Source organism: Pelodiscus sinensis, chromosome 8 (genome assembly GCF_052426305.1).
Source record: "Pelodiscus sinensis isolate ZL-2025 chromosome 8, ASM5242630v1, whole genome shotgun sequence".
Classification (NCBI taxonomy): Eukaryota; Metazoa; Chordata; order Testudines; family Trionychidae; genus Pelodiscus; species Pelodiscus sinensis.
This window is the reverse complement of record NC_143059.1, coordinates 39,478,003-39,505,557: the sequence shown is the minus strand read 5'-3', so window position 1 is coordinate 39,505,557 and position 27,555 is coordinate 39,478,003. Positions and strand designations below refer to the sequence as shown.

The following is a 27,555-nucleotide window of genomic DNA, read 5'->3' as shown; positions in this document are numbered from 1 at the left end:
TGGGAACTATGAAAGCTGCAATTCAGACTGACATCTTGCTGTCATCTGAAGGAGTGGGTTGTGCCCATGAAAGCTCAGGATACCATCTACATGTTTTGTTCGTCTTTAAGGTGCTACTAGACTATTTGTTGTTTTTTAAGTTCTTCCTGTTACAGACTAACTTGGGTACCCCTCTGAAGATCTTGCATAAAGTAACCCAAAGAGTAGTACTATTGTATGGGTGACTCAAAGTAACGAGGATCTGATTCGATGCCCAATGAAGCTAATGGAAGTTCTTACATTGTCAACATTCTATTGATTCTGCTGTTGGATCAGGTCCAAAGCAAGGCTGGATCAGGCCTTAAGCCGAAAAACCTATTCCCTTTTGAGGACAGAACCCTCAGACCTGTTGAATATTCTTTCCCAGACTTGTCTCCATCCAGACTAACCTTTCAATGAAGTTAGGAAACCATGTTTAAATGCTATTTCATCTAACATGGTTTGAAACATTGCTTAGTAGGGCATTGTTAAGGGGACCACAGTTGGCCAGAACATGGAATTTCCATCTTACAGAATATTTTAAAGCTTTGGGAAAGAGAGGAATCCTCATTTGGGGAAAAAAGGACACTGGGATCTACTTTCAACATGGAATAATACAAGTTTGCCACTCTCCCGAGACCATTCAAAGTCCTGATTCAGGAAGGAATTCTTCAACTGGTCTCATGGAGTGAAATATAGCAGGTGTATACACACCCACATTCTCCAAGTGACAAACACTCCTACTGAAGTCAAAACAAATTAGAGTTGTTATCTGTGGATCGTACCTCATCTTTTCACTGAAAGGTTTTGTTTTATAACTTGTCTTATTCAGCACTGCAATTGGGGACATATACTGGAATCATTTCTGTATTTCTAAAGTATGAATTTTGTTCTGAAATTAATAATGCAAACAATCTTACTGCTGACATGAGTTCTGTCACAATCATGATGTACTCTACCAAGGATGTCATTCTCAATTTTTAAAAAAGGTCTGGAGACTGGGGGAGAGAAAGGCATAGGAATATTTGTATCACAATATAAAATGTTTAAAGTGAACTGCAAATTTCCTACAATATTCTTAAACGTCAGATTTTACTTGGGAAAAGGATACAGATTAGCCACATCGTATGGACCTCGAAGTTCCAAAGGCTACAACAGAAGACACAATTGTGGATATCTACACACACACACACACACACACACACACACACACCTTTAATGTATTTTAGAGTCACAGTTTATAAAATAATCTTATTTACAGAAACTATCAGCCATTAACTTTAAATTTCATATAGACATGGGTTCCTGAGTTGCTAGAGATGCTAGCATGAGAGCAAGACAATTACTATCACTAATGGAAACAGGACGTACTTACTTCCATTAGCAGAAATAAAAAAATTCAACAATAAAGTGATACAGAAGACCCAAAAGAAAAAATTCAAAAGGGTAACTATAATGACGCTTATGTTTCTAGCAGAAATTCTCAAGCAATTTATTTACACTAAAAATAATTGACTTACCCTTTCAGCTGCACTAGATATAATTATGTTCTAGATAATAAAGGAGAAGCAGCATTAATCTTAGATAAATGTTATTAATAAAGAGAAGATTTACATAAACTGAACACTAATACTGCTATGAGTATCATTTGAAGTTAAGAGTTAATTCTGTTGACCCTATTTAGAAATACTATCTGCTGCTTTCTGAAACAGGCAAATCCACAAAGATTGTGGATTACAGATCTCTGGAAACAATAAACCAACTCTGTATACATTGCAGACCTTGCTGGGTCAAGAGTCTATGTGAAAACAGAGCATCACAATTACACTTATTCCATCTATATTGTAATAAAAGACCTCTGCCATAGCCGCATCTGGCCTGAGCCAGCTCTCTTAGGTTCATAAGGCTTAGGCTGAAAGGCTGTGAAATTGCTGTGCAGCTGTCTAGGCTTTGGCTGCAGCCCAAACTCTCAGATCCTCCTCAGTCTCTAGGTCCCATACCTGAGGCTGAATGTCTACATAACTTCACAACCTTGTAACCCAATCCCAAATCAGCTGATGCAGGCCAGCTGCGGGTGTGCAATTGCTGTGATGTATCCTTAGTTGCAAACCATTACCCACAGACATGAAAAAATCCTTCATCAAACAAAATCCTTCACTTGTTTTGAAAGCTGGATTTTTTTAAAGAGTTTTTGATGGAGGTTGAAAAAACAACCCAATTCTAATAGTATTAATTTAGCAATGCAGAAATCAAATCTGCAGCACATTTTGACCACTATTAACAATTACACTGGCTAAAATAGCTAGTCTTTAGTCAGATGGTGAGAACCCATTTATATCATCCACTGACTTCTCTCTGCTAATACTGACTGCTATCAATATCAACATCTATGTGGTTCTTACAACACATTTGTGGTGGCTTCAAAGTGAAGTCACCAACTCTTGATGGTGGCTGCTATGAAAATGGTTTCCTAAAATAACTAATTAAGAAAAACAAATAAATATGCATGCATGCATGTCCAAATCATAGTAATTTATTTATGTAGGAATTTTTTGCAGACTCAATAATAACATACAGTTGTCTGTATTCTTTACTAGACCTAAACAGAATAGAAACACAAATAAGGAGCTTTGTATATTCATCTTTTGTTGTTTCTTTTGGTTTTTTGGTAGCTTTTTTAAATGACTTGCTAGCTAGCAAGTCAGCTTCTGTGAAAACTGACATTTATATGTTTAATATTTTTCACAGCAGCAGACTGGGAGGCAGTGAAAATGACATTAACAAATATACAAATATCACTTTTCACAGCAGATATACTCAGCCCTATCAAGCCAGGGTTCAAATTAAACCTTGAATAAGGAGATGGGTAGGGAGGCAGCAAGGGCCGGGGTAAATGGGTGAGAGGCTTAGTACAGCAGCAGGGATGGGGCAGCGGGGGTGAGTATGAAGCCCTGTGACTAGGGGATGGAGCCTGCTGGGCCTGAAGCCTCAATCCCCAAGGTCAGAGACCCTGACTGAAGCCTGCTACCATGTGGCCGGGGCTTACCACCTGTCAACCCAGGATCAAAGCCAGAAATCTACGACCCATGGCCCCAGGAAGGTGGGGAACTTACCCCAGCTGTCTACTTTTCCAGCTTTTGTGGCTCCAGAAGAGGGCAGGGCCCAATCTCTCCTAGCAGTTCCAGGGAAGGGCAGATGCTTTCCTATCCCTCCACCCGCAATCACTATCTGGCAGGCTGCAGCGGCAAGAAAAACTCTTGGTGGCTACACTGGAGAAACACTGATCTACTCTCTCACACTGGTTCTGGGAGCCCACTGGATCAACCCCCATCCCCAGTTTGAAGGTGGGGACACCACAAAGAATTGCCTGGCTGTTTCTCTCAGCTCTTCCTTGCTATTAAGTAAACTGAGCAGGAAGGAAAAAACCAGCCAAGTCCAGGAGGTAGCAACAGCCTAGCTCCCCTTAGCTAGAGACAGGTCCCTGCCCAGTGCTGAAGCACACAAGCTTGGTAGGCCAAGAAGAAAGATTCAGAGGGTGGTGCTATCTATCACATCTCCACAGAGAAAGGAAAGAGAAAGCTCTCTACTGAGGACTGGTGGATGGGGAGTCTGATTTGCTGATATGCACGAGATGTGAGCCTCACCATGATTAACAGGTTGCCCTGGGTGGGATGCAACATAGGAAGAGGAGCGACATGGAGGTCTTCAGATACAAGGCTTTTTTCATTCCTCAGTTTCAGAAGGAAGGTAGAATATAGGACAGAACTATTTTGGCCAGAAACCTGACCTGTGGCCAGCCAAAAATATGGATTTTTTAATGTAATAGAACTTTAGTGATGCTCTCAATTTATTTAAATATAAAATAGTTTAAATACAGGATCTTGCATATAAGTTATGATAAGTTTACATGACATGCTTTTTGTCATTTACAAATTCATTATGTATGTTTAAGAATATACACAAATATCTATTTTTGTGCAAATCTTAAGTCTCCAAGATTTTGTGAATGCCACAGCAACTGACAAACTGTTCTGAAAAAAATCTTGACAATTTTAAAATCATCTGCCTTAGAAAATATTAGATGTTCCACAGACAGACCTATTTGTCTCTGGAATTATAGCTTACATATATTGGCAGACAAAGGTTCAATCATGTGTTCAGACATTCCAACATCAAACTATCTTGCAACTGCTCATTTAATACAACTCCAGAAGAATTTGAACAACTGAATGGATTAATTTTATTTCAGTTTGAGAGCTTACCTTTCCTTTGCAGATTTGCATCAGACTAAGAGCATTTGAAATTGTGTATCTTCTCATTGTGGAGTCTTTGATGGCTGGGGTGTAAAGAAGTTCAAAGTAAATGCTGCGATCTATTGCCTTCATGTGAAAGAAAGAAAATAGTCAAAAACCAAAAGCATAATCACATAATCTCATAACTCGTATCTATTATTGTTTTCTCTCTCAGTTTTAGTGCTTTATATACAAAAATAATGTGAGGCAGGAATTGCTTCAACAGAAACACACCGTAGTCTGAAGGATGAAAATAAAGACCCTGTGTCTCCATATAAAATGCACTTGAATTTAAGACTGTCAGGTACCTGAAGCTTATTAAAATAAAAAGCCTTCTCTTCCTCTCTACTTGTCAAGCTGTAACAGGCTTTCTGACTGCTGAGAGGAGAGACAATCACAGTTGAGCAGGAACAAGTCTGGAAGTCTCAAAAGCGTGAGAGAAAGTATGAGGAAAAAAAAGTTTCCTCTCTTCGGAAGGCCAGTTGTGGTTTCAAGTCAGAAGATCTGGCTAATCACCAGGGCTCGACAAATAATGCAATCTACTCGCCTGTGGCAAGTAGATTGCAACCAGGAAGATCCGGGTTCCGGCGATCTGCGCATGCACAGATCTGCCAGAACACTCCTGTCGCTTTACAGCTGGCATTGAGGAGCACCACCTTTCAAAGTTGAGGGTTTCTCCAGCACTCATCACCACTGTACTCAAGTACAGTAAAACTCCATTAGTCCAGCATCCAATGCTCCGGCACTCCTGATGGTCCGGCACCATCGGGAACCTGGAAGTGCTTGGGCAGCCGGACAATTGGAGCTGCTCTGCGCCCAGCTTCCCCGATTCAGCCACTGCTGAAACTGAACAGTGGCTGATTCCAGGAAGCCCAGGGTGGAGCAGCTCTGCCCGGGGCTTCCTGGAGTCAGCCGCCGCTGGTCAGTTTCAGCTGTGGTTGACTTAGGGACGCCTGGGGCAGAGCAGCTGGGGTATTGCAGGGTTGGCCCCGTAGTGCCCATCCCTCGGCGCTGCGGGACCAACCCTGCAGCACCCCAGCTGCTCTGCCCCAGGCGTCCCCAATTCAGCCGCTGCTGAAACTGACCAGCAGTGGCTGAATCAAGGACGCTTGGGGCAGAGCCAGAGTATCAGAAGGGGGGGGGGGTCTATGATGGGTCTGGGGTGGCATCCCCCCCACACCTCAGACCCCTCATAGCCCCCCTTCCAATAGTCCGGCATATCTGATAATCCGGCACCCCCTGGGTCCTAAAGGTGCCGGATTATCAGAAGTTTACTGTACTCACTAACGGAGAAGTTATTCTGAGAGAAGAATTAAGTTAATTAAATCTTCCCCACCATTTTACAAGTTTTGAAGGGCAGTAAGTTGTAATACAATTTACTATTATTTATAATTTCTGCACCTAGGAACCCATCATGGGTTGACTCCATTATGCTAAGTGCGATACAAACACAGGACAAAAGGCTGTTAATTTACACTGACTGACCTCTGTGAAGCAGATATTCCCTTTTCTGGAGATAAGCAAATATACACAGAAAGGTTAAGTAACTTGCCTAAGGCAATATGCTGAGATAGTGGCACAGCCACAATTACACCTGGGAAGCTTCTGGCTCTGTAGTCAGTTCACTGCACAACATTACAGTAGTGTTATGAAGCTTTACAGTAAGATGTTGAAAAGAATCTTATTTCATGTGTCCAATTAGATTCTGTGCCCATCCTCCACATGTACCCAAGCTTCAGATTTTCAAACATCATTAGAGCTGGTGAAATCCAGGGAAAGCAGACTGACTTCCAGCCAGCTTGCCTGCTCCAATCATTCCTCAGCAGCAGCAGCTCCAAGGCTTCCGGCACCTCAGCAGTCCTATGTATGAACTGTGCTAGTATATGTCTACACAGCAATGTCAGTCTCAGGTTAGTGGGACTTGTCAGCTGTCCTGTCAGGAAACCCTAGGCATGAGTGTCTACACTGAATTTTAACCCTAGATTAAGGGCTTTCTGACCCATGCTCAAGCCTCGGACTCTGGCAATCACACTGCAGCGGACAGAACTGAGTCAAAGTTACCAGAATCCCAGGTCCCCCGACCCCCCTGAGGATGAATGTGCAGGGGTGCCCAGTGTGCACCAAAATTTGTCTGTGTTCCTATGACCAGGAAGCAGCTCTCTTTGCAAAAAGCTTCTTCTGATCAGTCTCCACAGAAAACCCTGCAAGCTCTCGGATTGTGTGCTTGCAGACCAGCGTTCAGACGACAATGGGTTGATGTTTGCACGGGAAGATGTGGTTTCCATATGCAGTAGAGTACAAACGACTGCACCACAGACCCTTCGTATAGAGAGGACTAAGGAAGTTGCCCCATGGAATTCTGGGATTTATGTTCCCTCTAATTTTTTCCATCCATGTGCAGAATAAATGTTGGTACTTGCACTGAGGCATGTACAGTTGTGTATCACCAGTAGAAACACATGCTGCCAGCTGAAGGCAGCTCTGGGCACTCTGCTAATCAGCTGGGTGGCATCGGAATCTCTCCTAGATGGCCAACCAAGCACACGGATTACAGGTGCTGTAATCCGGGGGCTTTACGGGAGAGATCTGAGTCACGCTGAGGCCAGGAACACACAGGAAAGCAACAGTGTTTGGTCAATAGGTCCCAGCTTACCATGGACTTGGACCCTCCAGTTCCGCAGGGTCTGGGGCCCTAGGTTAACACAAGTGATGTGTAGATGCAAGTGGAGATTTGGCTTGAGCCCAGCTTACATTGCTGTGAAGACATACCCTCTGGGTCTCCGAGCAGCCCAGTTCCCACATGAAGAGTTGCAAGGGCTTTGGGAGCCTCAAACACTTGAAGAGGTCAAAACAAATATTGTTTCAGATTCTCCCTCACCCCCAATGAGATGCTGACATTTCTGTTGTGAGAATTTTAGCAATTTCATTTTTTGTTCCATACTAGAACATATTTTTTTGTTATTCCCATAAAAGAGGCATTCAAGTTTCCAGCCAGCTCTAACTGTAAATTTTTCAGAAACACAGACTAAATTTTACCCATGGATGTCCACCCTGTGTACCTGCCACTGACAAGGAATGGATGATGGTCTATATTCAAGGGAAGACTGTGACCTAAGTATCCCGACTAAGTTCTGTGGCAGGATTTTGTTTATAAAATATTAGTTTATAAATAGCTGGCTCTTAGTTTTTACTATTTTATCCAATACCAAATATTCAGCAATTCCATTGGCTGGTACTGACTTTCCTTAGTGAAGCATTGCCTTAAACAGATGAGACCTCTGTACAGTCATAATCAGGGCTTGGCAAACGGCGGCAAAAACCGCTCGTCAGCCCTGCACTGTGCACGTGCAAGAGCCACATTGCGCATGCGCGCGCTACTGGTAAACAGGGCACACGGCTGAAATCTACTCGCCACAGGCGAGTAGATTCTATAGTTTGTGGAGCCCTGGTCATAATGCAGAAAAGTGCGGACGAAACATCTTCAAAGAGAAACCACTCTGTAGTACAAGATCACAAAAAGAACCACTCCAGTAGAAAAATCTCAGTTGTGTTAGTATTAAATACTAAGTGTAATAGCAGCAAATTATTTTAGGTGCAAATTTACCATATTAACAGGGGGTCTTCGGAAATAAAACGGCAGCTTTTCTGTTACGTTTATACATATCAGATCCACATCTAGATTTGTGCAAGCAACCTAAATCACAAAAGACAAATAGATAAGGCACCCTGAAGTGTGTTATAACTTTTAGACATGCAGATACATGTGAACATCTTTAATTCAGCAACCTTGGGAAAGAGAGTATGCCAGATTATGGATTTTTTTCAGACTATGGGTATTCACCATAATGGAAAGTAAACAAAAAGTCTACAACTAAAGCTTTTGTATGTACAAACCATTAGCGAGTACTATACATGTATGACGTCATAAGATAAATCCTTAATGCACTGTACTTAAACTGCGTTATTGGGGGGGGGGGAAGAGGGAGGGAGGGAGGCTACAGAACCTTGATGGGGGGGTGAGAATTAGGGATGCTTATTGGGTAAAGCTGGCTCCCCACGAGCACCTGCTCCCACTCCCTCCCCTGCTCCCCATGCTGCTGCCTCTGATACATCCCTATCAGCTAGAAAGGAGGGCAACTCATGATATATCTACAGCAGCATTTCCCAAACTATGGGCCATGGCCCAGTAGCGGGCCGCGGGAAAAAAATACCGGGCCTCAGCATGGCCTCCAGTAGGGGAGCAGAGTGGGGTGGGCTGGGAGGAGGTGGAGGCGGGGCGAAGGGAGAACCGGCTGCCGGCCGCCGGGAAGAAGGGTTGGAGGCAGTGGGGCTGTCCCACGAAGATCAGGGCAGGTTATGATCAGGTTAAGATCGGCACGGTTATGGGTAGCAGGGCTGTCCCGTGGAGATCCAGGTGGGTGGACGGCGGGTGGACGGCGGGTGGCGGAAGCAGGGTTGGAGGCAGCGAGACTGTCCTGTGGAGATGGGGAGCTAGCGGGGGGCGGAAGCAAGGCTGGAGGGTAATGGGGCTGTCCCGCAGAGATGGAAGGAGGGGCAGACGGCAGAAGAAGGTTGAAGGCAGTGGGGCTGTCCAGCAGAAATCGGGGAGGGCAGGCGGCAGAACCAGGGCTGGACAGAGGGCAGGGGGGGCTGGACAGGGGAGAACCAGCTGTGGGAAGCAGGGTTGGACGGGGGCAGCTGGGCTGGGAGGGGTCACTGGGGGAGATTGGTGGGAGGCGGGGGGAACTGGCCGCCAGAAGCAGGGCTGGACGGGGGCAGCAGGGCTTGACTGGGAGATTGGGAGGAGAAGCGCGGGGGGGGCGGCAGGGGGCACTGACCTGGGCACATGCAGACCCTACAGACCCTGGCAGAGGAGTGAGTCTGCCTGGGGATTCCATTTTGCCCCCCCCCCCCCCCCCACATACCCTCCCTCGATTAGTTGAGAACTGCCTGGCAGGTAGACACACTCAGGCAGCACGAGCACATCTACTATCCAGGCAGTTCGCAGCTAAGGATTGATACACCTAATTATAATAAAAACTTACCTAATTAGAAAATACCCGACATTTTATATGTCTGGTAATTTCTCAATTTGTTTCTGACAAAACCCTCAAATACCAGATTGTCCGGTACAAAACCAGACACCTGGCAACCCTACCCCTCCTTGCACCCACCCTCCTGCCAGATACCCTACTCCCAGTCTGCTCCTGCTCCCACCTCCTGGAGTGCCCATGCAGCGCCGGGTCCCCCAAGGACTGGCCCAGGCTGGGTGGAGGATGCAGCCAGGTGAAAACTGAAAATGTATTCATTTTTCATTCTTTTTTTTATATGTGTTTATATTTTTGGGCTGCAAAAAACAGTACTAAAAAACCAGGTTCCAACTAAAGTAAAAAGTTTGGGAAACGCTGATCTAGCCAGCTTTCTATCCATCTTTCGGTCCATTTATTCAATCCATATTCCCTTAACTTGCAAGCAAGAATATTGTGGGTGACTGTATCAAAAGCTTTGCTAACGCTGGCACTGGGGGCTTTGGGAGGACCAAAAACAACTTATTTGAATATTCATCATTTGCTTAATGAATATGTAAATATACGTTACTGGTCCTCCAAAAACTCGTGAATGGATTTACTGGTCCCCGTGTCAAAAAGTTTGGGAACCCCTGATCTACAGGAAATTGGAATCATCATCTTGGATTCCCTTTGGCTTCTTACAAACTTCCTTTGATATTAAAATGTCATCCTGGCCATTCCTGTTATCAAGATATTGACAGAGCCGAGGGGTTAGTGAATTTAGTGTGCTGCAGGCCAGGGACAGACCCTAGAACCAGCCACCTATCCTCAATCAGCTGCAGGGCCAGGATACGGGGCACTGGAGGCTGGAACTAGCTCTCAGAGTCTTGCCCCCCCCCCCCCCCCGTCTACTCAGCTGGAGGAGGCAACTGCTAGATCCGCCCAACCCCCAGATCTTCAATCCCCCCCTTTCTCCTACATCAGCTGCAGGGTGGAGGGACAGCTGTAGCCCCCTGCACTGAGGCCCTCCTTAATGACCTGAGCAATGCCGGGTAAATTGGCTAGGTGTGGCTATAAAACTGTACTGTAGAAATTCAAGCTCAGGCTGCCACTTGGATGTTGGGATACAGTCTGAATGTCTATTCTGCAATTTTATAGCCCTGCAGCTCTAGTCAGCTGACTGGGGCCAGCTACAGGTGTTCTACTGCAGCACAGACATATGGAAAAGCAGAAAACAGAAGCTCCGGATGACACTGTACTGTGGGATGACACATGGAACCATATTTCCACTCAGGTACAGACTTAAGAAAACATCTATTCCACATCATGAATTTGCCACAACTGAAGGGGGAACTATTCAAATTCAAGAATAACAGCCTGGACTCCCAGTGACAGAGAGCTGTTACAAGGAATAAAAAAGGAAAAACAGAACTACAGAGAAGAAAGAAGTATGTTTAAAGAGAGACTTCCTAAATTGCCATGAAAGTTGAAACATTTGCTGAGATCCACTTTACTCCAGTAACTGCTCAGCCTTTGGATCAACCAGACAAGTCCCAGTCTGATTACCCAAACTTTATGAAGGAAAAAATTACATGGAATCCAACCACTACAACCCTGATTATTCCCCCTCAGTGGAGGCAACATCCTCACCTGGTGGACATATTGGTGTTGGCAGTAAAATAAACAAACTGTTCCTTGAAATTCCCAAAGACAGAAGGGTTTATTTTTGGCAAAGTGAGATCTTACTGATGAAACCAGTAACATTTAAAATGGTGAAGTCTGAAGATGCTTCAAAGGAAGATATGGTAGAAGCCAAAAAAGCTACTTATTATTGCTCTAAATTCTAAATGAAATTTCCAGTTACAGTAACATACAATAATTCTAAGAGATTTTAAGTAATGATGTAGCAAGATCTACAATTGTTCTGAAGCCTGCAGTTTCTCACAGTCCCTGATATATATATGATATGATAATTTTTAGGAGAATTTTGGTGCATCCTTCAATAAGACATTTACAAGCTCCCTTAGGATTATTACTCAACATCTAACAGCACCAAGGCCCAAGAACTTGATGGTCACTTGGCTCATCACAAGAGAGCATGGGCGTCACCAGGTCAGTGCCAGAATCACAGCATATGACCACTGGTAGCATTCAGATATAGTTTCAGTTGTTTAATTTAAATATTTTTCCCAAACACACCAAAGAGCCCATTAGTCCCTGTAGGACAAACCAAATACCAAGTGTTTGCAGCAGTGATGGTTTGTTATTCAGTTATCTCTCTATAGATTAAAAAATGTTTCCTGTGGGATGCCAGAATAATGTCATCATGTCATCAGTGTCTAGAGGCTCCACCCACATGGCACGGAATAGCTAGTTCGGATTAGGCTTCTAATCCGAACTAGCTGTACTCCTTGTGGAATGAGGAGTACAGGTAGTTCGGATTAGGAAGCCTAATTCGAACTAGCTACTCCGTGCTGCGTGTAGCCGCGCGGCACGGGGTTCGAACTAGCCGGGATTTAAAAATGGCGGCACCCGGCTTATGCAAATGAAGCCCGGGAAATTCAAATCCCGGGCTTCATTTGCAAGTGCGGTATGCCTACATTACCCCACTAGTTCGAATTAGCGGGGTAGTGTAGACATACCCTGAAGCAGCCCTCTGGACCAGAGACAGGCTGCTTAAAAGGCCATGGCCAGAGCTGAGCAGGCAGGACCCTTGGGAGGCAGAATCTGCCGGGCTTCCAGGTGGCTTTGCCAGTCCCTGAACAGTGTTCAGGACAGGGAGCCCATGCAAGGGTGGAGCCTCTAGACACTGATGACATGATGACATTATTCTGGCATCCCACAGGAAACTAGCCAGGATTTAAAAATGGCGGCACCCGGTTTATGCAAATGAAGCCCGGGAAATTCAAATCCTGGGCTTCACTTGCAAGTGTGGTATGCCTACATTACCCCGCTAGTTCGAATTAGCGGGGTAGTGTAGACATACCCTCAGCTACTTCAGCAGGTATGAGACCCAGGGCACGCAGCTCATGCGCACCAAGAACGGAGGCAGGCTCCCAGTTGCCCCTCAGCTCTGTGACACATGTTGTATAAAGCCTCTGCCCAATGCAATATAATGTCAACATGACCACACTGTTGCTCTTAGAAATAAATTAGAATATAGATTGTGTTGTAAAGAAAATATGATGAATGATTCTTTGTATTGAAATAGATTGATACAATTGATTGTATGGACAATTGTGTCCCTTTTCCCATGTGTGCAACGATTCTGTAGTTCCTGCGGTGGGGGAGTAAATGAGTATGGAATTTGAGTGTTTGGAGAAGAGGCATCAAGGTACCATAAATTGAGGCCCAAAACAAAGCAGACCGATGCAGGACATTATGGACAGTCTTGGAGTGTAAAGAGCAAGCACCCTTTTACAAACAAGACAACCTTGAAATAACACTGGGAAGGAGGTACCAACATACTGATGTCAGCTGGGAAAGAATGACTTCCAGATAAACAGAAGTTAAAATGGTGATTGATTAAGAACTGAAGCAACAAAATGCATAGATTTGAATGAGGGAAAAGTCCTATAAAAGATAGGGCATCTTGCATGAATCTCTGGATCTCGTCTTGTCTAGATAGAGTGTCAGTCCAGACCGAGAGAAGGTTCCGCTCCACCCCCTTCTCATTTAACTCACCTGGCCTGTGAGTTAATATAAGCAACAGACTGGTAACTTTAAGCAAAAGCAAGACGAGGCTGGTTTGTTTGTTTGTATATGAGTGTACAGATGTATGAGAGAGATCAGGTTCAATCTCTTTTCCATTGAATTCAACAGCAGCGTTTAATCAAAGCAATATATGTGTAACCCTGGGTTGGTCTTTAGTGAAAAAGGTAGCCCCAGGCTTGCTGAGTGCACAGCAAGGAAGGGAACCGCTAAGGGCGACTTGGAGGAGACCCAAGTCCAGCCCGTTTCCCAAGCCCATACCGGCTCCCTTCCACCCAGCCACACATGGGGCTACAGCAGCAAGCAGCACTTCTGCAAGGCGAGCAAGGAGGCGCCCAGCAGCACTGATCTGAGAGGCCCGGGTCCTCTGCCTGGCACCCTAGGGTGCACACTCAGCTGCGCAGGCACTTGGCTCACGCTCCAGGCCAGAGGAGACACGCGCACAGCGGCCGCCGGTGGCTGTGCACTGGCCCCTGCGCCCCACTCCTCAGCCCAAGTGGCCTGGCTGGCTCCAACTATCCAAGTCCCAGTGCCATTGGTTTGGGTGATGGGACCAAAGGGCAACTTCTGTTCCCATGTGATGTGTGGAGTGGAAGCAGAGGAGAAAGCAGCAGCAGTCTGGGCCCTGTCTCGGTGGCAGGTGTTCTGTGGGGCTGGGCAGATTGGAGAAGTGGCTGCCTGCCCACAGGAGCAGTTGTAGCTACACTGGTTGCAGGACCCAAAGGGAAACTAGGGTGGGTGATGTTTCTCTGCTGGTGAGGTTGCCCAGTCACAGGAGAGGGCAGGGTATGTGTAGAAGGGAGGAAGGGGGATAGCGTGTATGTGGGGATGAGGTGGTGAGGTAAGGGGCATATAGGACAAGGCAGAGGGATGGCCAGCAAGAGTGGAGTTGGTGAGCGTAGCGAGCAGGGGGAGCAGCCCTCTAGAAGTTGATAAAAATATGCTTAAATTTAGGTTCACTTGTGGGGCATGCCCAATACACGGAAAGACCCCAGAGAGAGCTTTCCAGAAAGCTAAGAGCAATAAAAGCAGGGAGTTAAGACTGAAATTCCATGAGTAATGTTGTCTATCATATTATTCTCACTGCTCTATTACTTCTGTTAGAATAGTCAGAAGTTTTTAGTAAGGACCCAGAAAGCCTAAGGGAACTTATAAAAACAATAGATTCATGCTCCAAATCTTTTAACAGCAGGAAAGGGGTTCCTTTCGCCACTTTATTTGCAGGATAAGTGCTAGGGTTTCTTCCCCAACTCAAGCTAGCTGCAGAAGTAGTTAACTGATTAGTGTTGTGCAGAAATACTGTACCCTTCACCATGTTCTTGCACAGAACATGATAAAAAACAGACTAAGGGTATATCTATATTGCAGGGCTTAACTCGAAATGAGATATGCAATTGATGTAGCTCAATTTGACTATCTTATTTCGAAATAGGGAGCATCTACACAGCACTTATTTCAAAATACAGCACTCTTCTTCTGACTTCCCTTACTCCTTATACAATGCTGTGCGGAGCCCAGACTCAGGGTTCCCCGCTGACCCTGGGCTCCATGCTACGTTGCTGATTTGAAATGCCACACGGAGCCAGGGTCATCTGGGGACTCCCCAGCTGATCCTGGGCTCCACACAGCATTTCAGCAGAGTCCAGAATCAGCTGCGGACTCCCCAACTGACTGCGGGTTCCAGGAGGCATATCCCCAGAACCCAGGGTCAGTTGGGGACTCCCCAGCTGATTCTGGGCTCCAGCGAGGCATTTCCATGGAACCTGGGATCAGTTGGGGAGTCCCCAGCTGATCCCGGGCTCCTTGCGTGGCAACACCTCACAGCTGAGCTGTGTGGTGCTGCTGCTTTGCAGTACCCCCTTTTACCTCCCTTTTGGTCCCTGTATCTGACAGGGGCAGAAGGGGGAGGGGCAGAATCGATTAGTCGACTGACTAGCCAATAAACATTTGCTTATCGGACAGTCGACTAGGCCCTGACATCCCTAATTCCTACTAAGCCAAAGAGCAAACATGCTGAGGAAGGTGTTCAAATCTGGGAAGTCAATTGTTTGAGACAAACATTTTAAACAATGGCAGCATAATATGGGTAATGGAGGCTTTCCTCACATTGTCAGTTACAGTGCAAGACATAAAAAGCATGCCACCAAGTTTGAACACACACATTTTTAGAACTTACGTGAAACAGTTTCTCTGTCTTTGGAAACACTGCTATGATGTCATACAATCTTATATTTGTAGATGTTGATCTCTGACAAAAAAAAGGAAATAAATTTATGAAAAATGCTGAAGGTATATACTATGAAAACTGCCAAAATAACTAACAAAAGAAGAAAAAACACTTCTCCAATGAGTTATAAAACGAAACTCCTCTTATTAAGGCTCTATATGAGCCCTAATTGCTGACAGTTTTTCACAATCATTTTGGCACTCAATCTACACAGTAAGTAAAGCACTAGCAACAGTTTTCTTTGTAAACCACTCAGATGTCCTACTTTATCACATACATTTTCTAAGTCCTCCCCTAGCACAAGTTATCCGAGCACCAGCAAATCTCCCTGGAGCCTACAGGGGAGAATAGTAATAGATATGTAGCCGTGTTAGTCTGGTCTAGCTGAAACAAAAAACAGAGCTATGTAGCACTTTAAAGACTAACAAGATGGTTTATTAGGTGATAAGCTTTCGTGGGCCAGACCCACTTCCTCAGATGTGGGAAATGTATGGTCGTGCCAATTTTCTTCCACAATTTGATCTGAGGAAGTGGGTCTGGCCTACGAAAGCTCATCACCTAATAAACCATCTTGTTAGTCTTGTTTTCTACAGGGGAGAAGTTATTCTGAAGCACAAGTTTAAAAAAATTAACCAAACTCAGTGTCAGGTCTACTCACATATTAAAATCTAAACTTAAATTTTAGAGATGGGGTGATGATTTCATGTTTTAACACTTCTTCCACCACCTCAACACAAGGATTGGTAGGCACACTTTATTTGAAGCCTTCAGGTCCCAGAATCAACGGACTGGAAATGGGAAGAGTGATTTCTCATGGCAGCATGTCACACCATCAGTAAATCACCATCCCAGTTTTATAAAGTGACATTTTCAGGGAACGATGGGATTGTCAGAAGATGACATAACTCAGCAAACTAGTACAGTATTTTTTTTGAAAACCATAAAAATTCGAAACAACGTTTTACTATGAACAGAAAACACAACTTATACAATAAATACATTTAAAAATACTTACCAATATGTTGCAGTGAGAAGGATCAGAAACTACAAGCGTTAGTCTGGTTACAATTTTAATTGGCTTGGATTTTCCCTGTGAGCAAAATAAACCAAAGTGACTGTTGAAGAAAAACTTAGCTGATTATTTATAGCTATAATCATGAAAATCAGAGAATGATGTTTTGTTTATATTCTTGACTATCACAATTTTCTGACTATTTTTAACTATGCACTTCATTTTTCTGCCTTTTCAAATTTTAATGCTTTGCTTCTATACTTTTTTTTGGTAATTTCTGTTCTTCAGTAAATATTGACTTACCTTATTTTTGGAGATTTGATTTTGCTTTAAACAAACAAAAGGTCACAGCAGAACAAGCATATTTTATGGTGTTGTCAGTATTGTTCTCTAACCAAACAATAAGGGTATTATAAATGCAGTTTTAGAATTAATTCCATTTTCTACTATATATTTGAGAGAGTTTCCGTCTTTGTGTGCGAGTCCTGTCTGTTCAAGAACTCCTCCTAAATGGTAAGAGCTAGGACCATCCCATTCAGTACACAACTTTCTCTTATAATTTAAACCAAGGTTAGGGTTCGGTTGTGCCAGGAAAAAGGAATGTGCCTGGAACAGAGATGTAAAAGTGTAGTCAATTAACCGATAAGCAAAAGCTTATAGGTTAATCCTATAGACTATATACATATTCCCTTCCTCCCCCTGCATACACTTGCCAGTAAATTTTTTAGCAGGCTGGCCAGCAGCCCGGCTCAGTCCTCACTTATGACAGGTCTGGGACCTACCCCGCTGTGGCTCTACATTTAAAGCTTATTAGGATTCAGATGGGCAGGCAGTTCGGCACAGTTCTGGCTCGCACCGGGTCTGGGAGCTCAGACCGCCCCTAGACAGGGGCTGCTGAAACCCCATGCTGATGCCTCTTTATCGCAGGCAGCAGCACAGGGAGATAGGCAGCTGGTCCATAAGGGAAACTGGTTTTAAACTGGCTCCCATCGTGGACCAGCTCCCACCAGGCACCCCGCGCTACTGTCTCTGATACAGAGGCAGCAGTGCGGAGTGGCAGGGGTCTTCTCGGGAGTAAGGATGGAGCGCACTGGCTACCATTCCCGCCCCCCGGGACTACAGAATAGTTGACTGACTGACATAAGAATTCACAAGGTTACTCGACTAATCAATTAACTGATATTTAACATCTCTAGCCTGGAATGGGTTTGTGTCTCATAAAACCATACAGAAAAAAGACAAAATCACCAGGCAGGTGAAAGAGGCTGGCTGGGAGAATGTGTACAGCGTGCCCTTTTCCCGCCCATCTGGAACTGCTCTAGCCACCGAGCCTCCCAACCCACTGATGTCCTTTAGGGAGAGCTGGGGGGAAGGTAGCAGCTTCCCCTCTTTCCCTATTTATACAGGGATGCATTAAAACCATACAGAAAAGAGAGAATTACCATGCAAGTGAAAAGGGCTGACTGGTGGAGTGCCTCCCTCCCCATCTGGGACTGCCCCAGCCCTGAACTTCCTACTCTCAGGCACCCTACAGAGAGGGAGGGCTGAAACAAACAAACACCCTCAATTTGTACAGGGACCTTGCTGGGTATTTCCCTTCATTGGGGAGTACACTGGTTGCTGTATCAAAAGCAGCAGCGTGGGGCAGCAGGCAGCTCCCTCACATGCTTTTCATTGAAAATGTAGACTGGCAGGCTGCGATTGAACCAGCTTGCTGGTCTGAGTTTTAAATACAGAGCACTGGGGGCCAGGAGGAGGAGTGTTGTGGTTAACCAGGATCTATAACCAATAAGCAATCACTTATCAGTTAAACGGTTAGCCAACTAGCCACTAACATCCCTAGTCTGGTAAAGTAACAGAATCTATGATATTCCAGACCACCATAATTAAATAGTTAATTTTCATGTGCAGGTGAAATGTAAACGTTTGACATACCTGTACAATAGGCAAAGATGGAAACAGTTCTGAAGGAGATATTGGCTTGACAATCTCCTGAAACAAAAACAAACAAAAATCCCATGGTTCAAAACTTATTGTTTACAATTTTTAAACAAGAACAACAAAAAATCATGAGACATTTCTTGCAGTGTATAAAACTTACAGGATACAAAATTTGGGCCCAAACTTCTAGATAAGATAGGGTTATAAAATGGTAGTTTTAGTCAGGGAACTAAAGCAGGGGTTCTCAACCTTTTTCCTCTCTCAGCCCTCCCTCCACCCCCTGCTATTAAAACTCCATAGCCCACAAGAGGCACAACTAGTTTTCTGCATCTAAAAGCCAGAGCCTGCATTAGTAGCAAGCTGGGCAGTTGCCCGGGGTCCCATACCAGGGGCCCCTGTGAAACTAAGCTGTCAGGTTTTGGCTTCAGCCCTGGGTGGTGGGCTCAAGACCTCGGGCTCGAACCCCATGCACTAAGACTTCAGCTTTCTTACCTGGACACCAGTGAGTCTAATGCTGGCCCAGCTTGCTGGATCCCCAAAAGCTGCTCACAGCTTCCAGGAACCCAGGATCTTTGGTTGAGAACCACTGGACTGAAGGACCCTGTCTTGCCCTAATGTTTTTTCTTCTTAGAGAACTCACAATGCCTGCACAATTATAAACTTAGTAAGTACAAATAAACAAAACAAGAATAAATATTGAAACAGAGCCCTACCTGTTTCTTTTCTTTGAAATCAATGACATGGTTAATTGCAACAGTTGAATATCCCACTAGAAAAAGTAAACATATGGGAAGGGTTTTGAGTTTTTTTGGTCCAATTTACTATTTAATAATATAAAATAGAAAGCTTTAAGATTAGCAATTACATTCCACAAATCACTTACGTACCTAATAGGTTTCTTTGTGCAATAATTTGAGACTTCTGAAAACAAAATCAATAGGCAACGCAATGCTGTAACATTAAAGTTTTTACATTTCAGAGAGGTAGCCAAGTTAGGGTATGTCTACATTGCATTCCTCTTTCAAGAGAGGAATGCAAATGCAGCTGAACGAAATTGCAAATGAAGCGCAGATTTGAATTTCCCACTCTTCATTTGCATAATCACGTTCGGGTGCTGTTTTGAAATACCCTATTTTGAAAAAAGAAATGCTGTCTAGACGCGGTTATTTCGAAAGAAAACCCTCTTTTGAAATTACTCTTAAACCTCATTTTATCAGAAGGGTAATTTCGAAAGGGGCTTTCTTTCAAAATAACCGTGTCTAGACAGCGTTTCTTTTTTCAAAATAGGGTATTTCAAAATAGCACCCGAACGTGATTATGCAAATGAAGCATGGGAAATTCAAATCAGCGCTCCATTTGCAATTTTGCTCAGCTGCATTTGCATTCCTCTCTCGAAAGAGGAATGCAGTGTAGACATACCCTTAGTCTGTAACAGGAAAAACTTAAACAACAAATAGCCTGGTAGCACTTTAAAGACTAACAAAACGTGTAGATGGTATCATGAGCTTTTGTATGCACGGCCCACTTCTTCAGACGACCAGAGTGTTGGAAGTCCAGAACCAAGAATAAAAATAAATAAGGGAAGAAGGGAGGGCAGAGGAGGGAGGAAAAAAATTGTGGGGGGGGAGGGAGAGGGGGAGGAAGAGGACATTGGGTAGGTAAGTTTCAAAGGCATAGCTGAGCCAGTCTGTAACAGGAAAAACGTAAAAAACAATAGTCTATTAGCACCTGAAAGACTAAATAGTTAAAAGAGGCTGATAAGAACCATTAGTTTGCACTAGGAAAAGAAGAGTACTAACACCAGATTCTATGCAGACATCAGGAACCATTGGCACCTTCATTGTTTGGTTGGTTGATAATGTGTGAGCCATCCAATATTGCGATTTAGACCATTTGCATGAGTTAAACTTGAGAATGAAGTGGAGTTCCAATCCTTCTCTGTGTATTTGGCTTGTGAAATTGGTCTGAAACAAAACAGCAACTTGGAGATCTCTTAATGAGTGTCCAGGGAGGTTAAAGTGTTCCCCAACAGGTTTTTGTGTGTTGCCTTTTAGGATATCTGATTTGTGTCCATTAATTCTTTCCCATAGGGACTGTCCAGTTTGTCCAATATATATCGCAGTGGGGCATTGCTGGCATTTGATGGCATTACTGGATGTGCAGTTAAATGAGCCTCTGATTTGGAGGCTGATGTGATTGGGTCCAGTGATGAAATCGCTTGTATAGATGTGTGGGCAGAATTAGCACCAGGGTTGACTGCAGGGGTTGGTTCCTGGATGCTTATGATGTAGCTGTGTAGCATGGTAATTGGAAAGGATTGGTTTCAGGTTAGGGGGTTATCTATAAGCAAAAATAGGCCTTTTCTCCCCAAGGCCTCAGAGTGAGGGGACATTTTCCAAGATCTATTGTAGATTGTGGATAATGTATTGGAGATGTTTAAGTTGTGGACTGTAGGTAATGATAAGTAGAATTCTGTTGTTTTCTCTTTTGGGTCTGTCTTGAAGTAGTTCATGTCTGGGTACTTTTTTGGGCTCTGTCAATCTGTTTTTAATTTTACTAGGTGGATATTTCAGTTTTAGGAATGCTCTATATAGATCCTGTAGCTCAGTGGTTCTCACCTAATTTCAGTCCACGGACCACCAGGCCAATCAAAACATTTTTGTGGATCTCCTCCTTTGAGACATGATAAAAGAGAGTAGACGACGAACATTTTGGTTTGAAATTTATTTTTTACTAACAGATTTTTGGATTCTCTTCTCACTGACATGTTTTTCAATGTTTGGAGTAGTACTTGATAATGCACAATGAATATTGCTTTCCACTGCAAGCCGATTCCTCTGTTTGGACTTAACGTGCAACAAACACGAAAATCCAGTCTCACACATATAAATTGATGCAAATGGCAAAAGAAATCTGACTGTGTGTGCTGACAGCTTTGGGTAACTCCCGGTCATGCTGGCCCAAAATTTCTCTATGGTAGACTGCTGGTACACGTCTTGAGACACAAAATGATTTTTCAGATGCAAGAATTCCTCCTGCAGATCCTCTGGAACACTATTAACATCTCTTGTAAATGGATTCCTGATGAAAGATAATCCATCCCTTGTCCTGTCCACCTCTGGAAAGTATCACTGGAATTCATCTTGTAGTTTCCGTAAATGATCGAGAATTTGTGTCCGAATGGCTTCCTTTTCCCTGAGCACGGCATCCACATATGGAAATTGAACCAAATTACTGCCTTTGACTCTTATGTTCCAGAGTTCCAATTTGTCAAGAAAAGCCTTGATGATGCTTTGGTGAGAGAACAAATTTGCACCTTTCCCTTGCAGCTGAAGATTCAGTTTGTTCAAGATTCCAAAAATATCGACAAGATACCCAAGTTCTAAATTTGACTGCATCAGCACATTACGGAATTCCTCTTTTCCTTGAGCCTGCAGAAATAAATCCAACTCCTCTCTCAACTGAAAAACTCTGTTGAGTACGTTCCCTGCTGACAACCACCATACGGAAGTGTAGAACAGGAACATATCAAAGTCAGAACCCATTTCCAGGCAAAATCTTTTGAACAGCTTGGTGTTCAGAGCCGATGATTTGATGTGATTCACCACTTTCACCAACCTTTTGAAAACGGTATTCTGTTGATCAGGCAATGTTTTTGATGCCAAAGCTTCCCTATGAATGAAGCAATGAACTCTGGTTACCATTGGAGCACGCTGTTTCACCAGCGTTTGGAAGCCCGATCTTGAGCCCAGCATAGCTGGTGCACCATCATTGGTGACACCTACAAGATTTACCCAATCTAGACCATGTACTTCAAAGAAATTGTTAATTTCCATCACATCCTGAACCTTTGTAGTGGTATCAAGAGTCTTACAAAAGAGAAGCTCATCTTTGAAGTCTCCCTCAACCATGTATCATGTGAACACCAATAGCTGAGAGCACAACGCGACATCGGTCGATTCATCCAATTGTATGGCAAACAATGGAGACTTCTTTATTTCATCTACACCTTGTTCACTGATGTTCTGTGATATCTCATTTATCCGTCTTGATACTGTTTCGTTAGAGACAGATATATCATTTAGCTTCTTTGCTGCTTCCTCGCCAAGAACAAGCCGCACCATCTCTTTTGCACAGGGGAGCACAAGTTGCTCTACAATGGTATGAGGCTTCTTGGCCTGTGCAACTTTGTCTGCAACAACATAGGAAGTGCGCACTGCATTGCTTGTCTTATTGTAAAATGCACTTGTTGAGTCGACGCGCTGCCATTTCAGACCTGATAACCACCGCCCAAAATAATCTTTATCCTTTTGCAACAATTTGGGGTGACACTTTTCGAGATAGTTTCAGCTCAGCCGGCTTCATTGAGTCATTCCCCAAGACTTTGAAACAAACAACACATTGTGGCAAATCCACGCCTTCTTTTTCTTGACAAGTGAAGCCGAATTTGATGCAGTCCTCCAAATACTTGCGCTTGACATTTCTTCCTGTTGTTGCCATTATAAACAAACTACACCACACCTGTAAAATAGCACATGTAGCACAGGACGAATGACAGAGCAACCGCTCAGCACGACTGTGGCAGCTACACTGATGCTCAGAACCTCAGACGGAAGTTACTGGCAACACAACGCGGTTGAATCCTAGGTGATGCTATGGCTTGTGAACACAGCTTAAAACAGCCTAATGGCGGCATCTGCTCACGCCTTGTGACTTTGGACAATGTTCTTGTGGACAATGTTCCTGTAGACCACCAAGAAAGTCACCATGGACCACCAGTTGAGAACCACAGCAGTAGATGTTTGCCCTCCATCTGTGAAATTGGAGCAAATCCAATTGTATCTTAGCGCTTGGCTGTATACAATAGATTGAGAAATGTGTCTGAGATGAAAGTTAGATGCATGAAGGTAAGTGTAGCAGTCAGTAGGTTTCCCGTATAGGATGGTGGAAATTGTCCATCATTTAATTGTACTGTAGTGTCAAGAAAGTGGATTTCTGGTGTGGACTGATCCAGGCTGAGGTTGATGGTTGGGTGGAAGTTGTTGAAATCCTTGTGAAATTCTTCCAGGGTCTCTTTCCCATGGATCTATATGATGAAGATGTCATTGATGTCGCGTAAGTAAAGTAAGGGTGATGGGGGCGAGAGCAGAGGAAACGTTGTTCACGGTCAGCCATAAAGATGTTGGCATATTGTGGTGCCATGCAGATGCCCATGGCTGTGCCCTGACTTGAAAGTTTTTATTTCCTTTATATATTAAAAATTATGGCTGCTGTCCTGCAAACAATTATGCAGATGCTGAATTGTAAGAACACACACAGTAGTCCCATGGAAGTCAGTAAGACGACTTGCACCATAATGTTAGAGCACATACACAAGAGCTTCTAGTACTAGTGCCTCAGGATATGTCTCTTCTCAGGGGAAAAAAAGACCCCAAACACATACAAAAGCATCCCACTGCAAAGAGTCTTGGGGTATATCTATGCTACAATTAGAAACCCACAGCTTGCTTGTGCCAGCTGACTTAGGCCATGTCTACACTTACATAGCTGTGCTGCTGTAAGAGTGTTCATGTAGCTGTATTATGTTGACAGGATAGAGGTCTTCTGTTGATATCATAAAACCAACTACTGCTGCTCACTGAGCTATGTCAGCTGGAGAGTGTCTCTCACCAACACAGCACTGTGGATATGAGCACTTATGCTGGCAAAACTTAGCCATTCACAGGGGTGTTATTTTCATACCTCTGAGTGACAAAAGGTTTACCGATGTAAGTACTAATGTAGACATGGCCATGGACTTGTGGGGCTCAGACAAAGTTGTTTAGTTGCAGTATAGACGTTTGGGTTCAAGCTGCCTGAGCTCTGGCACCCTTCTACCATACAGGGTCCTAGGATTCAACCTGGGGATATAAAATCATACACAAAAACAGTGTAACCAACCAAAATTCTTTCAGTTCCCAGTCAAACGTTTACTCTGACACACAAGGCTATGGAAGGCTACCGGAGGAGCACCTGTCACCAGGGTCTTACCTGATGGCCCCACATCTAAGGCTCTGCCCTCAGTAGGCATCCTGGTGTGCAAGGGGTCCCAGCTGCTGGCCCCCCAGCTGCTGGCAACGCCAGGATGCCAAGTGGCAGCAGAATCACAGGTACAGGGCCAGTAGCCAGCATCCCAGGCGGCAGCAGCGGATGATTGACAGACCCCAGCCGTCAGGCCAGAGCCCAGCTGTGGGGTTCATAGACCAGAGGGGCTGGCAGCCCACAGGAACCTGGGGTTCTACGATGGCAGGTGCAGCAGCCAGGAAGGCAAGTAACAGTAGCACCCCAGGCATGGCAGCAGCAGAACCCTGGGCACCAGACTGGCAGCTAGGAGGAGCTTCAGGCACACAGCTGGTAGGTGGGATCCTAGGCATTGTTAAACCATTAACAGAAACTGATAAATCTCATCTTATCAGTTAACCCATTAATCTCCTACTTCCCTAAATCCAGCGTAAGCCTGAACGTCTACATCACCAATATAAACAGCCCTTTACCCTAAGGTGAGAGTCAACTGGCACAGACCAGCTGGACTTAAAACTGTGGTGTAGTCAGTCAATCAGCGCACAGGTCAACTAACGCAGGCTCCTACTGCAGAGCTAAAAATAGTAATATAAACATTCAGACTCTAGCTCCAGCCCAAAATCCAGTGAGACTCTCCACCTTGCTGGCTTCAGAGTTAGGGCTCCAGCCTGTGCTGAGAAAGCTACATAACAAAAAAGTCCCAAGCTGGGCAGGACAGAGAGGTTTTACTAGAAATAGTGCACATCTACCATGACAGAAAGGATACGCTTAAACCGGCTTATTCATTGGAACTATCACAACAATTAGCCAGGCTATCTTTCCAGCAGAGGTAAAAGTAAGCAGGTACACCCTGATGCACAGCTCTTCAGCAAGAGAAGGCTGAGCTGTGGCAAAAGCCAGCTGGGAGCTATTTAAAGAGCTGGCAGGGACGGGACAGTACCTGTAAGAAATTTTAAGTTACTTCCACCCCTGCTTTCCAGTCCCACATGAGAGATGTTAACTTAATGACTGAAGTGATGCCAATTAAGGATGCCAATGTGTAGAGGACTACAGATTAACCAATAAGCCTAGGCTTCTCAGTTGATCCTGCTGACCACGCACATTTCCTTCCCACCTTGCTTCCTCTGTATCAGAGACAGCATGGAGGGTGGGGGCCCATAGAGAGCCAGCTCCCCATGAGAACTGGATCTGTCTTCTCACTTCTGTGCTGCACAACACTCAGGCTGCTGCTGCCTGCCCAAGAGCCAGGAGTTACCAACGGGGCGGGGAGCAGCGCTCTCCGCCCCAAGACAGGCCGGCAGTGGGGGGACCCCTGCACGCGAGCTACCGCTGGATAGCGCCCACCCCGGCTCTTGCACGGGCAGCAGCCAATGGGCGACTCGCCCCGAGCCCGCAGCGCCCGGCAGGCTGGGAGAGCCGCGCGGACCTGGCCGGCGCCTGGGAGGAGGAGGGGGAGGGGGAGGGGGAGGGGGCGGTACTCACGGTGCGCGGCGGCCTCCAGCAAATTCTGCAGCGACTTGAGGTCCGGCGCGCGCGGGACGTTCAGATCCGCAAACACGGCCATGCTGCCACCACGTGGTGCCAGCAGCCTCAGCGGCAGGGCGGCGCCGGCACCTCCACGTAGGCTGCGCCCAAGGCATGCTGGGGGTTGTAGTTTGCACCCCCAGCCTCCCGCGCTGCTGTGCTGCTGAGGCGGACGGGCGGTGCGTGCGGGCCCGTGCAACCCAGCCTTCCCAGCTGCGCCCAGGGGCAGGTTCCCTGTGCTCGCACGCCCCGGGGCAGCCAGCCTGGGCCTGGGGTTCGCAGCCTCGCAGCATGGCCCCTGCCTGGGGATGTGAAGGACTCGTCGACTATCCCATAAGCAAATGCTTATGGGATACACCACAAGCTAGTCAACTAGTCACTTCCCCCATTGCTGTCTCCATCAGAAAGAGGCAGAAAGGGAGGGGGGAAGTTGAGGGGGTACTTCCAAGCGGCAGCGCTGCTTGAAACCTGGCGCTAGGTCCCCATGGCGTTTCAAAGTGGCAGCATCGCGTGGAGCCCAGGATATATGAGAGAGAGAGAGAGAGAGAGAGAGAGTGTGTGTGTGGGGAGAGAGAGAGAGAGAGAGCCAGGTCCCCATGGTGTTTCAAAGTGGCAGCATCGCGTGGAGCCCGGGATGTGAGAGTGTGTGTGTTTGTGGTGTATAGGCTACGTTATTCCTGCTTCCTGCCCTACATGGATCCCTGAGCTAGTGGTGCTGCTACCCTCAGCTGCAGAGACACATTGCAAAGAAGCCCAGAAAAGTGAATCCCAGATTTTCTGAACCCTGATAGCCCCCTGAAAGCCCCCTAACAAATGACATGGCTCTTAGCTACATTGTAGCTCCATATATATATAAAAATGTTGTAGAGGTGGAATCCTTTTCAGAAACAATGTTGAAACAAGGTGAGGTCTTTATTTCCGGGAGAGAGCAACATTGTAGCCACTAGATGGAGCAGCTATATTATTCAACTGAATTATTACCAATGAAATTATTTGAGGCATCATCAGAACATTGAAAATGTCAACAAAAGGGGATAATTGTTTTTAAGATACAGCATTTTCTGACAGATTACGTTTAAAATGTAATCTGTTGTTTATAAATAACTATATAGGTTTTACATATTCTATTAATGCATTTTAACCACTGTTAGTGAACCTCACCCTCAAACTAGCATTCAAATTGACAGAAAATATCAGGATGCATCTGTCAAAGTGGTTTTTACCCACAAAAGCTTATGCCCAAATAAATATCATAGAATCATAGAGCTGGAAAAGACCTCAGAAGGTCAACAAGTCCAGCCCCCTGTTCTAGGCAGAACCAATCCCAACTAAATCAACCCAGCCAGGGCTTTGCCAACTCAAGACTTAAATACCTCTAGAGATGGAGACTCCACTACTTCCCTAGCTAACCCATTCCAGTGCTTCACAACTCTCCTAGTGAAATAGTTTTTCCTAATATCCAACCTGGACCTCTCCCACCACAACTTGAGACCATTGCTCCTTGTTCTGCCATCTGTCACCACTGAGAACAGCCTTTCTCCATCCTCTTTGGAAGCTCCCTTCAGGAAGTTGAAGGCTGCTATCAAATCCCCCCTCACTCTTCACTTCTGCAGACTAAACAGACCCAACTCCGTCAGCCTCTCCTCATAGGTCATATGCTCCAACCCCCTAATCATTTTGGTTGCCCTCTGCTGGACCCTCTCCAATGCGTCCACATCCTTTTTATAGTGCAGGACCCAGAACTGAACACAATACTCCACA

General features: G+C 45.1%; 1 protein-coding gene across 4 annotated transcripts in view; it reads right to left on the bottom strand.

Annotated features, from left to right (window-relative positions):
* The window catches only part of RPP30 (ribonuclease P/MRP subunit p30), a 32,605-nt gene extending 6,696 nt beyond the window's left edge, over window positions 1-25,909 (bottom strand). Inside the window, exons 1-9 of one of the 4 annotated variants that reach the window (XM_075935123.2) lie at window positions 25,753-25,909; window positions 18,924-18,979; window positions 18,205-18,261; window positions 16,273-16,347; window positions 15,207-15,278; window positions 7,915-8,004; window positions 4,281-4,397; window positions 1,539-1,568; window positions 1,130-1,167 (exon numbers count right to left, since the gene is read on the bottom strand). In XM_075935123.2, coding sequence (XP_075791238.1) covers window positions 1,130-1,167; window positions 1,539-1,568; window positions 4,281-4,397; window positions 7,915-8,004; window positions 15,207-15,278; window positions 16,273-16,347; window positions 18,205-18,261; window positions 18,924-18,979; window positions 25,753-25,834 — 617 coding nt within the window. In that variant the 5' untranslated portion in view covers window positions 25,835-25,909. Of the gene's footprint in view, window positions 1-1,129; window positions 1,168-1,538; window positions 1,569-4,280; window positions 4,398-7,914; window positions 8,005-15,206; window positions 15,279-16,272; window positions 16,348-18,204; window positions 18,262-18,923; window positions 18,980-23,952; window positions 24,077-24,240; window positions 24,549-25,752 lie in introns of those variants that run through there. The other 3 variants (XM_075935124.2, XM_014572711.3, XM_089780157.1) reach the window with 3 other exon arrangements.
* Between the last annotated feature and the right edge of the window lie 1,646 nt (window positions 25,910-27,555).